The sequence below is a fragment of the Neltuma alba genome, unplaced genomic scaffold, assembly GCF_004799145.2.
Source record: "Neltuma alba isolate B1F8T4 unplaced genomic scaffold, ASM479914v2 tig00012515_pilon, whole genome shotgun sequence".
Taxonomy (NCBI): domain Eukaryota; kingdom Viridiplantae; phylum Streptophyta; class Magnoliopsida; order Fabales; family Fabaceae; genus Neltuma; species Neltuma alba.
Window position 1 is genome coordinate 378,235 of NW_021636982.1, and position 12,011 is coordinate 390,245.

At 38.3% G+C, this 12,011-nt stretch overlaps 2 protein-coding genes across 4 annotated transcripts; one reads left to right on the forward strand and one right to left on the reverse strand.

The window, feature by feature from the left end:
• Positions 1–2,036: 2,036 nt before the first annotated feature.
• LOC114727977 (sulfoquinovosyl transferase SQD2) lies at positions 2,037–6,200 on the forward strand. Of its 2 annotated transcripts, none has more exons than XM_028914768.1 (11): positions 2,037–2,374; positions 3,144–3,210; positions 3,566–3,636; positions 3,901–4,018; positions 4,129–4,202; positions 4,289–4,344; positions 4,423–4,506; positions 4,632–4,719; positions 4,807–4,884; positions 5,126–5,182; positions 5,531–6,200. In XM_028914768.1, exons 1-11 carry the CDS (start codon positions 2,253–2,255, stop codon positions 6,018–6,020), a joined length of 1,305 nt encoding a protein of 434 aa, XP_028770601.1. In that variant the 5' UTR covers positions 2,037–2,252; the 3' UTR covers positions 6,021–6,200. The 2 variants fall into 2 exon arrangements, with proteins under 2 accessions (XP_028770601.1, XP_028770599.1); XM_028914766.1 differs by having other exon boundaries at positions 2,369–2,416.
• A 3,177-nt stretch (positions 6,201–9,377) lies between these two features.
• LOC114727893 (BAHD acyltransferase DCR) lies at positions 9,378–11,060 on the reverse strand. Of its 2 annotated transcripts, XM_028914664.1 has the most exons (2): positions 10,955–11,060; positions 9,378–10,849 (listed from the first exon to the last, which is right to left on the reverse strand). In XM_028914664.1, exons 1-2 carry the CDS (start codon positions 10,972–10,974, stop codon positions 9,484–9,486), a joined length of 1,386 nt encoding a protein of 461 aa, XP_028770497.1. In that variant the 5' UTR covers positions 10,975–11,060; the 3' UTR covers positions 9,378–9,483. The 2 variants fall into 2 exon arrangements, with proteins under 2 accessions (XP_028770497.1, XP_028770496.1); XM_028914663.1 differs by having other exon boundaries at positions 9,378–11,060.
• Between the last annotated feature and the right edge of the window lie 951 nt (positions 11,061–12,011).

Sequence of the window (12,011 nt, forward strand, 5' to 3'; positions counted from 1 at the left end):
TCTAAGTCAAAGCCACCTTCATTTCCCACGTGATGGAGAATCCTGTAGCATTCTCTGAAGGCCAAGCTCCTCCCTCTTCACCCATGGTGATGTCGCCGTCTAGCACCATCTCGGCTCCTACCCTTGCAACCTTTCCTGTCTCATCACCGAGTTCCCTCAGCCCGAACCCAACCTCCTCCTGAATCCTTGGCTCCGTCTTTAATGCCAGCGCCCAGGTCTTCCTTTATAGCACAAATCTCTGTGGCTTCCACACTTGGAAGCGACGCCTCTGTTATTGGAACTAGAGTCTCAATATTCTTATACTTGAAGGAGCTCTAATGCTGCTAGTTTGAATAAATCATTGAAAAATATTTTAGTTTTGGACTCCATTGCTAGAAGTTGAGACTGGATTTTGGCAGTAAAAAATAAGGAGGGAAAAAGAGGGGCCATAGGGATGGAGACGGAAAGGAAACTGTAGGGAGGAGGAAGTAATTTCAGAAAAAGAAAAAGCTGGACCCAAACTATGTTCTCTGATTTTTTTTTTTAATCAATTCCATGTCAGATCACAATGCCTCCACCTGTAATATATCTATTGGATAGAGTTTGAACGAGGTGGTACTCCTATAGCACCTAAGAATTCCTCTTCAAAGTGGAAGGTGGATTAGCATTTGCAGGAATGAATTCTGATTCCTTCAGATTGACGCCGCCCAGCTTCCTCCGAATCACATTCCTTTCCCACCCTTTTCCTCTCACTCACTTTTTCGCCTCTTCCATTTCAAAAATACTAAAAAGTTCCCATCTTTTAAAAAACTAGATTTCGTTCCTGCTCATGCCAATACTTGAATTAGGTATCCCTTTTACCTTCCACTTTCAGTCTGTCTGGCGAAATAATCACCACTTTGAATTTATTTCCCTTTTAACTACTTTATTCAAAACAAAAAAACAGTGCTTTTGAGAATTACATATCTTTTTTTTCATAACCACGCATACGTCATTTTTATTTTTATTAAGTACATAACACTCTGGAAAAAAAAAAAAAGCCCTTCGGGTATGAAATTTTTTCAAAGTCCTTTTCACCAACTAAATAACGGAAAGAATATAATTTGCTTTCCATCTGGCGCTGGAAAATGACGAAAGCGAGTCTGAACGGTTAAAAGGAATATGTTCCATTCTTGAATGACACAATTTCAAGATGTGCTGCTGATATTATTCGGTTTAAGATATTGAGAATACATTAATCACCATAATTTTCAAAATAACTTTCATATTTTCATTCAATGCCATCCATAAAAAGTTTTTACATTTCTCGATCGTGTTCAATTTTTGAAAACTAAAAAAAAAAAATCCATCATCTTCAGACCAGATTTCCGCTGTGATCTTTTAAAACTTATTATTACCTAATTCCTAGTTCTGAATTAAAATCTCAATTTCAGCCAATCGTGTAATTTAGATAATTAGGTGGGATTCAAATAAGGCCTGTACATCAGTTTGGATATATTGGATATATGGATTATACAAATATATATACTTCTAAAATTGAATATATATTTTTTTCAATATTCCTTCTTGTCAAATCTTTTACACGAATCAGAATTAAACGATGCCGAATTTGATTGATTTAGTGAAAGCGACTTTGACTTAAATTTTATATTCTGGTTATTGTGAATCATTAATTCTGCAAATATTAAAATGCTAATTTTCTATGTGCCCCTCGTGCTGTTCAGAAGAGGGAGGGAACACATTTTTCTAATGAGAAATTCGGCCCAGAAAATTTAGAAATTGTTAAACTGACCCCCACTGGACGAAAGAGAGTGACCCAACAGCATATGCTCGCACGCCTCCCCTTTTTATTCCTTACAGACCCGCCTTCAAAAAAGAATATCCGTAACAAGAGTCCTTTCCAAGTGTGTGAGATTCCTTTTCCTTCATTGGTCACTCAACCTCTCTTCTTTCTCTCTCTACCTTCCTTTGCCCAACACCTACTGTGCGAAACTAATGAATATATTTTAATTTCACTCGCTCACTTATAAGATCATGTGCGCTGCTTCTCTCTCTATAAAACCCTCTCTCTCTTCTTTTCTCTCCCTTTAGCGTCTGCTTCATTGTCTTCTTCCACATCTTGCTTATTCCCATCACAAGGTATTATATTTCATCATCCTCGCTCGGTGGGAGCAAAGCCCAGTAATCTTTACTACAGAAGGGTGCGATTCTGCCCTTTGTTGAGGTCAAAGAGCGTGAAGGGTAGGAAAAGTTTTGGTCTTGAATCTGGCAGGATGACCATTGCGGAGGCTGATTTACATGAGGAGGAGGAGGAAGGGCCTCCTGCTTTGCTTGACATTGAGAGTATCTCGACGCCTCGTCGAATTGCCCTCTTTGTTGAGCCTTCTCCCTTTGCGTGAGTTTCTATGTTGATCTTCACTGTGCTCAATTTTCATTGGTCAGTGTGGGGGTGTTTGAGACCCCTTTTAATTTTTCCTTCTTTTCTCAAGGCTTTAACTATTTTGGGCTCCAATTTTCAAATAAATGACTTGCCTTATTATTCCGATTAAGAGTTGACTTCGTGGAGTTTGGTGGCATCAGCTTTAAGGTCAAAAGCGATAGGCTTCTGTCTGCTTTGTTAAGTTGCAGGAATGTCTGTGAAATATGCTTTCTTGCTCAACAATGAATTGCCAGAAAAATAAATAAGTGAATGAATTTGGAGAGAAATAATTTAAGGATGCATATTGCTCAATAACGTTTCAGATTTACTGTTCACTGCATATCCTGCTGTTGTAAAATTGGAGTTCGTTGGGGCCACACTATAAATGAGATTCTCTTCAATCAGATGAATCGGCCTTGACCGTTTTTTTTTTCCCAGTCCTTTTTTAGCTGGTATTGAGCTCATCATTTCTGGGAGTGTCAAAATGCTCCTTATGCGTGTTCCGAAGTCTCTTCATCACAAAAGTTTAATTTTACTTATTCTATGACTTTCTCAATATTTAGGTGTGAATTCTCGGCTCAAATCATCATTGATCTATGAGCAGGCATTAAATTTGTTGTTTGTTCTGTATAATGGTGAATTATCCTGATCAGACTAGACGGCATTACCTTTGACATAATTTATGTGTGATTCGAGCTCTTCATTTTGAACGGTACCCTTATTCAGAACTATATCTATTTTGCAGATATGTCTCTGGATACAAAAACCGGTATCAGAATTTCATTAAATACCTCCGTGAAATGGGAGACGAGGTGCTTCCCACTAGCAATTCCCGTCTTTTATTCTTCTACACTTGGTACTTTTATATAGTAGCTTCAATTATTTGAAAACTGTTTGGGATGGAAAGCTCTTGCTCCATTATTATGAAGACATTAGCATGAATAATGCAGCTTCTACTTAAGCATTAAATTTTCCTGGATTTATTTGGACTTTGAGCTGAGTTGCTGAGCCACTTGTCTTTCAGTAGTAAAACTTATAACTTGAATTATGCACATTCTTGTCTTAGGAATTTTTAGCTGAACCTGCAAATGGGCTAATAAGAACAGGCTGGCTTGAAGTTTTGAGCTCTGATATGCCATTTCTGAATGTTCTTATTTGTGAATGTAGGTACTGGTTGTGACCACCCATGAAGGAGCCCCCGAAGAATTTTATGGTGCCAAAATTATTGGATCTCGGAGGTTGTTAAAAATAACTTTTGCGGTTGTTTTAAGTCTCTCTTTGTTTACTTGCTTGTGAAGTGAATAATGCTTATACTCCTCCAGGCCTAAATGTAATACCTATTTTGTAGTGTAAATTACACTACAAAATGGGCATTACATTTAGGACTGGAGGAGTATTTGTCAACTATTGTTCTACCTTATCTCATCTCTTGCCAGTACATGATGTACACTTTTTAGTTCACCTAACTAAACATCTATGTTTTCTAAAACTTCAAAATGCAGCTTCCCCTTTCCTTGGTATCAGAAGGTACCACTCTCCTTGGCACTTAGTCCCAGAATAATTTCAGAGGTTGCCCGGTTCAAGCCTGACATAATACATGCCTCATCACCAGGCATAATGGTTGGTCTACAATTCTCGTGACTTTATGTTTATTTTTCATTTTTTATTATAAGGCATGATGCTGTGTTATAGATCTATCTGGCACACGTCTGACATTGGCTGAATTTCAGGTTTTTGGTGCTCTTGCCATTGCTAAACTTTTGTCTGTTCCTATTCTTATGTCCTATCATACTCATGTACCTGTGTAAGTTTCATTCATATTATGATTTCTCAGCCTTGTTCACGCTAGAGGCATCCTTTTGCTGATTGCCAAATTTTTTCCATTCTCAGATACATTCCACGATACACATTTAGTTGGCTGGTCAAACCCATGTGGATGATCTTGAGTATGTATCTTTCTTCAGTAATCTGATCGGACTTTAGTATTATGAACATAAAATAATACCTTTTGCAATTTTCTATAGAATTTCTTCATCGAGCAGCTGATCTGACGCTGGTGCCATCAGCTGCCATTGGAAAAGATCTTGAAAAATTTCAAGTAACAGCAGGTAAATTAAACATATTTTAATCAGTTAGTTGTCTTTAGACTATGGTCAATTGATTGCACTAGGTGAGCACTAACATCCCTTGTCATGCATTTTTTAGCTCACCTGTTTTATTTGTCAATGCTTAGCTAATAGGATTCGTGTGTGGAGCAAGGGTGTTGACTCTGAAAGTTTCCATCCGAAATTCCGTTCACATGAAATGCGACTAAGATTGAGGTGGAAACCATTTATTATTCCTTCCATAGTCACAATTTTGACATCGTGGGAATTTTCATCTTAATTCTAAACTTTTGTGTCAAACAGTAATGGGGAACCTGAAAAGCCCTTGATAGTACATGTTGGGCGACTTGGAGTTGAAAAGAGTTTGGATTTTCTCAAAAGGTAGAATTTTTATCTATCTCAGTTAAGGAACCACTGTTTCATTAGTTTATAAATTTGCCTTTGATGGAGTTGCAGAGGCTTTTTCCGGAATGTCTTAAAATCCACAAAATGAGAGCGCGGTGAAATCTTCTTCGTTAATCATTGATATACTTTCCTTCTTCATGCCACACCAGATATATTTTGAATGGCAATTTTAATATCTATATACTTCCTTTGACATTTGGAACACATTTTTTGGCAGCCTTATGGACAGGCTTCCTGAAGCACGCATTGCTTTTATTGGGGATGGGCCATACAGGTAATTCGCTCCGTTGCTTGTTCTCTCAAATATGTTCAAAGTGCTGCAGGGGACTTACTTCCTTGCCCGCTACTGCCCTTATGAAAAGGGTTTTGACTTTTCACTCTTTCCTTTTAGAAGGGCATGCTGTGTGTCCTACCATCTTTCCCCAGTACTAAAAGCATAAATTTGCAAATCATATAGTCCCGTTCATCTCTGGTGATGTGGTATAAGGAGTTATTGAAACTCAACCGTCTTGCATGTGACGTTTTTACATGAAAAATATCTCTAATCCATCTCTTTGTAAAGCAATGCATCCTGATGCTATTGTGTTTGCCACTTCTTAAAATATTTGCTTCTAATTGGCAGGGAGGAGCTGGAAAAAATGTTCGAAGGGATGCCAGCAGTATTCACAGGAATGTTAGGAGGGGAAGAACTCTCTCAAGCATATGCCAGTGGTGATGTTTTTGCCATGCCTTCAGAATCTGAGACACTTGGGCTTGTTGTTTTGGAGGCCATGTCTTCTGGGATTCCTGTGGTGGGAGCACGAGCCGGTGGCGTTCCTGACATAATTCCTCCAGATCAAGATGGAAGGATAGGCTATCTCTACAATCCGGGTGATATTGAAGACTGTTTAAGCAAATTAAAGCCTCTGTTGCATGACAGAGAGTTGAGAGAAACCATGGGCACAGCCGCACGACAGGAAATGGAAAAGTTCGACTGGAGGGCAGCCACGAGAAAGATTCGCAATGAAAATTACAATGCTGCCATTTGGTACTGGCGCAAGAAACAAGCTCAATTGTTAAGACCCTTACAATGGTTGGCTAAATGTATTTTCCCAGACCCGGACTACAGGTGATGCTTTTATATTTTCCAAGCTTATGCTGTTTTTGTTTTGCAAGCTTGGTTTGGCTTTAAAGGAGCCTTGTATTTGAGAGGGATGTGATTAATTTAGTAAAACTAAACATGGTGACTTGTGCTGTATTTTTAGCCACTATTTTTTCAGGTTGACCAATAAATACTTTTAAATGAATTATTACACTTGAACGTCCAATAAATTGAGTTTATACCATGAGCACCAAACATTCATCGTCATATGCAGCATAGTCTGCAAGAAATCTGACTTCTGACATTCTGATGTACAGGGTAATTACACAAGGTGCGAAGAACAGTTAGCAAGGAAATGAATTCATGTTCAGAAGCACAGAACCTGCACGCTGGTGATGAAGAAGTGGATGATGAAAGAGAAGGCTTTGATTGGTAAATCTTCAACCTTCTGGGAAATAAACTGGAGGTGTCATTTTGAAGGAACCTGGCTAAAATATTGGGTAATCGTTTGAAGTAGTGGGTCATAGACTCTTGAGAAAAATAGGAGGAAAAAAAAGTTCAGTGTGAATCTGTTGATTTATTGGAATCGTGCTTCTCAGTACTTGCGTACATGGTTATTGTGTGATGGCAAAGATCACAACTTGGTTTAATTGTATCCTGTGCATTGCTTAGGTGTTAATCATAGCTGCGTCTCTAATTTTCGTTGGTTAAGCTTTAGTAAGTCTATTTATGTCTCTGATGGGGACTATAAGATGGTACAACTGTATAGGTTCTCTAATTTTACATTGAGTGAGTTCATTTATGAAATACTTGGGTTATTTGTTCGTCACCTTATTATGTTATAATTTTCTATATTCACTGGCAAATTTGAGGGAATTTCTTTCTTTTAGGATCCTAACCCATCAAATGTTTAAAATCTCTTATTTGACTATATGCGGTAAATATGTTTTAAAATAGTTGATAGGTTGATCTATTATATGAAAATTTCCAATCAAACATAGTCATAACTTTTTACTTTTTTTAGGGGTTAATATCATCTTTAGTTTCTAAAGTTTAACTTTAACAACTGAAAATACTATTTTAAGGACAAAAAATCCTTAGACCAACCAAAATGATACCAAATTTCAGGAATCAAAGTCAAGGATTTCAAATTTGATCGGCTAAAACTAAAATGAGATTGAATGTCAGATTAAGCATGGTATTGACATTTTTTTTTTTAAAAAAAAAATCTAACAAAATGTAAGTATTAGGGGTGTTCATGGAGTCCAGTGGCCCGCTATGCCCGTCCAAGCCCGTCCTAAAAACAATGGTCTAAAAGATATATTGGGCATGTTCGAACTGGGCAAATTGTCGGGCAGGACTGAGCATCGAGCACGGTATGCTGCCCTGCCCATGTTGCCTTGCCCGCAAAAATATATATAATTTTATTTATATATATTTTATTTGTCTCGTATTTATTTCCTGAATCAAACACATTGTTGCATCAATATTCAATATTCATTATACTTATTTATTTTCAAATGATTTTGAGAGTAAACGTGTTATCATTTACTGTGATTTGTATAACCATTTTCTCTTTTAATACAAACATTATGACCATTAGCAATTTGTATAATTGATCCATGCTCTTATGAGTATTTGGGAGTTATGGGAAAAAAATATTTACATTTGGTTGAGAAATTTTAGAAACTAGAAAAGCAATTAAGTTTAATAAAGTATACTAACAACATTTTTGTTTGTCATAATTAACTCCTCTTAGCTACTATAAAATGTTGTTTCATAATATATTAATTAGAAATAACTAAATTAAAATCAAGTTACCATTTTAATATAAAGTTACATTAGATTATCTAGAACATAAATAACTAGTTAAGTAATATAGTATATTGATTTGATAGGCATGGAAGCCCGCCCTGCCCAGCCCGCATTTGTCCAGCCCGAACTTAATAGGGCTTTTCATGGGTTGGGCTGGGCTGGACAATGGGCTACATTTTCAAACCCGTTCATTTTTCGGGCCGGCTATCGGTCAAGAGTCTTGCCTTGTCCAGCCCTACTCATGTGCAGTCTTAGTAAGTATCGCTAGCAAAATGAACACAAAATACAAGGGATATGTACGTGTGTCTGTGGCCTTTCACCATTGGCCATCTCTCTAATGAGGTGTGGATTGATTAAAGGTACCCAAAAAAAAAAAAAAACCGGTATGCGTCGTAATCTACCTAAATGAGGTGCAATTAAATTGTTCTAAGCACATTCCAATCCCGAGAATGCTATTCTGTCCTCTTCAGTCTTCAATATATTCAACATTGTGCAGCACCGACCCTTCTACTTGAAGCCTAAAAGCATTCATAATGAGATCTTCTAGCTTCATTTCCTAGATCCAAATTATAGTTATTGATCCCCTTGCAATTATGGATAATCTTTACCCACTTCTCTTGCACTCGCATGATTCATAAATCCGTCACCACGTTGATGAACAATCTCTCAAGGATAAAGGCTATCCTCCTTTACTGCAAGGAATTGTTCCATGAAGATTCAATTTTGTCTGAAATTTTTGAGCAAGAGCTATAGGTATTTAAATGTTTTTTTTGGATCCAGTACTACCAAAATCGTGAGTCAATTGAATTTACGATATCAATCAATCAGCATCATCAACTTTATACTTAAAATCTTATAATATCCTGTTTGCTTCAAAATGAGTAGAGTTAAGTTGAAGAAAATTTTCAAAGTCATTGAAATTGTAAACATGTCATAATATTTATTAATTAGAACATTAACATTTTTAATAATATCAATCATCAATTTTATACCATCTTATGCATTGCACGGACGTTTCTAATGAGCTCAAAATCGAGTCCATTTGTTTATAAACTTATAAACTTAAAAAAAAAAAAGTCTTAAATCATTAAAAATATTAACTGCCAAATGTTAGTTATCATTTTAATAAAAAACACAATCGATTTCAAACTACTTCTTCGATCCTTAATATAAGACCCATTTAACTAATTTGATTAGATTAAGAAAATTAAGTAAGTTAGTTAATTATAAGAAATATGACATGTTTTTCCTAAAATACCATAATCATCTTTTTTAATATCCCCTCTCCTTCTTCTACTTGATTATAATTGAGGGAGTATCTATATGGGTAATTTAGAAAAAATTGATAAATATGAGAAATTAATCTTATATTTAGAACTAAAATCAACTCAATAATTAAGTCCTATATTAAATACTAGAGAAATAATAGATTTGAGGACAACATTAAAAAGTTTTATCTAGTCGATGATGAGGACATTGATCCCCAACGGCCAATTCTCCTTTTGAAAAATGAGCGCCTTTTTCCTTTTACGAATGTGCAAAGGGCACATTTTCCATACATTCATAACATGGTCCCACCATCCCATCCGTCACAAAAGCCAACGTCGTCGTATCATCCTCCTGTGCCATTCATTTTGTCGTATTTCCGAGATTAACTAAGCTGTAACCGCTCACGCCGTTCAGGTTACGTACTGCATGAACTCCATGTCGTTTTCGAGCCCCGCCATCGTTTCTGGCGCCAAAACGACTTCCAAGTCAACGCTCCCGTTTCCTTCCCTCCCCGGAAACGCAGAGATCTTACCGTCAAATTTGTTGGCCTTCCCGCTCCGAATCGCTAACGGTCGGCCCCACCCAAAGTCATTGTCGTACATGGGGAAACGCGGAGAGCTACCCATGGTTATCGAAGCGCCGTCGAAGTTACCAAGGGGAAACAGCCTGGGGGACTTCTCCCAATCCTCTATGCCGCGCCGCACCTTAGCGTCGTCATGTGCGACGACGTTTTTATGCAGCAGATCCGCACACCACCGTAGATCCCGAGACAGAATCTCCCCGACCTCGGCAACGGTCGGGATGCTCTGTATCGCGTTCCCGAAGTAATAAGCGTCCATCTTCGGCTCCAGACGTCGGCGGCAGTTCACCGCCATGCGAAACGTCGACATTTTGCGTGGGTCCAACTTCCTCGCACGTGTCACCGAACGCCACAGCTGTGCTGATAATGATTGAAACGACGAAATCTCTTCCGTCTTGTGGGCGGTCCCGTTCGCCGTGACGGGCGTTATCTCGCCGTTAGCTTTCTTTTCAACGAACTCTGTAGAATCCGTGACACCGTTCCCGCCATACTGATTAGCTGTGAGCTTAAGTTTTTGAATTGCCTCCCTGCTGAAATGGAATACTCTTTCCCTCAGCGGCTGTTCGTCGTCGAAGGTGACCTTGGGGCCGCCGGCGGGGACTTTAAGCACGGCGGAGGAGTTGAAAACGGTATCTCGAGTGAATTCGGGGAATTCGGAAATTTTCGCTCCTCTGCAGATCTCAGCGAAGGTGTTGAAGAAATGCCAGAGGGAACTGCCGTCGACGATGGCATGATTAACAGTGCATCCGATGAAAACCGCATCAGCAAGCTCAGTGACTTGGACGGCGACAAGGGGGAGAGTGTGTCCAGTGTAGGAGATAGTCTTGCTGTAAGCGAAGAACTCCTTGAAGCAGCCAGGGACGTCAGTGAGTGTGGGAGAGTAAAGGATGGAGTGAGTGGCAAGGTGTTTGGCGGAGGCATGGATGAATTCGACGCCGGCGTCGTTGCATTGAATATGGACATAGCCGTCGGAATCGGTGAAAAGACGACCGGCAAGGGGAGGGAAAAAGGAGAGAGTAATAGAAAGAGAGCGCTTAAGAGAGAGGAGAAGGTCAGGGAAGGAGAAAGGAGGGGGAGGGAGGAGGATGCCCTTTTGGATGTAGTGGCAAGAGAGCATGGGGAGGTCGGAGACGGAGAGCTTGAGGGATTCCAGGGAGGAGGGCTGGCTAGGGTAGACAGTGCATTTGGAGACGGTGGTGGTGGAAGAACAAGGCATCTTTTCTTTTCTTTTTGTTTTTCCGTTTTCGAGAAGCGAAGATACAGTTGGCTGGCTAGGGTAGACAGTGCATTTGGAGACGGTGGTGGTGGAAGAACAAGTCATCTTTTCTTTTCTTTTTCTTTTTCCGGTTTCGAGAAGCGAAGATACAGTTGGAGGTTGAGGAGGTTATGTGGAGGTTGGAATAATGATAAAAAAAGAGGGCCGGGTTATGGGATTATATATAGGAGAGGAGGGAGAGGAGGGTGGGTTTTGGATGCATGCACTCAGGTAGAGAAAGGATATGTTGCTGGCTGCTGTTACGTGTCCCCTCTCTTTTGTTAATAATTTCTTAAATAAATAAATAAATATTCAATTGACAGCATGTCACACAGCTGATTAAGATCCTTATTGGCCCCGATTCATCATAGGAGAATGATAGATTGGAGCAAACAATAGGAATCAAGGTGTATGTACCAAGTTCGCTTATTTCCATATTTGGACGCATAGGATGGTCTTCCCTCAAGTTTTATTTTAGACTCGGTTCTAATAAAGTCGGTCAATTGAACATATATATGAAGCATATGATATCTTTGAAAAAGAAAATAAAATATAATGAATAATCAAATGGTATGTGCAGTTGTGCACTGTGAGGATATTTTACCCAGTTTATTCCACTGTTCATGAGATGATGTGTGTGTGCATGAGTTCCTTTCATCAAAGAATGATATAAAAAAAAGTTAATACTCTTAATATAAGACTTATTTAATTAATTTGATTAGATTAAGGAAATTAGGTAAATTAGTTAATTATAAGAAAAGTGACAAATTTTTTCTAAAACACCATAATCATCTTTCTTAATACCCCATCTCCCTCTTCTATTTGATTATGGTTGAGGGAGTATCCATAGGGGTAATTTAGAGAAAATTGATAAATATGAGAAATGAGTCTTATATTTAAGACCAAAACCAACTTAATAATTGGGTCATACATTAAGGACTAAAGGAGTATTATTTTTAATTCTTAAAACTTGATTTCGTTTTGGTTTTAGTCCCTGAAATTTGAAATCAGTTTAATCCTTGAAATCTGACATATTTTTTGCGTGTCCAAAAAATTTTTGTTCCTAAAATAATATTTTTACTCTTGAAGCAAGATTTTAAGGA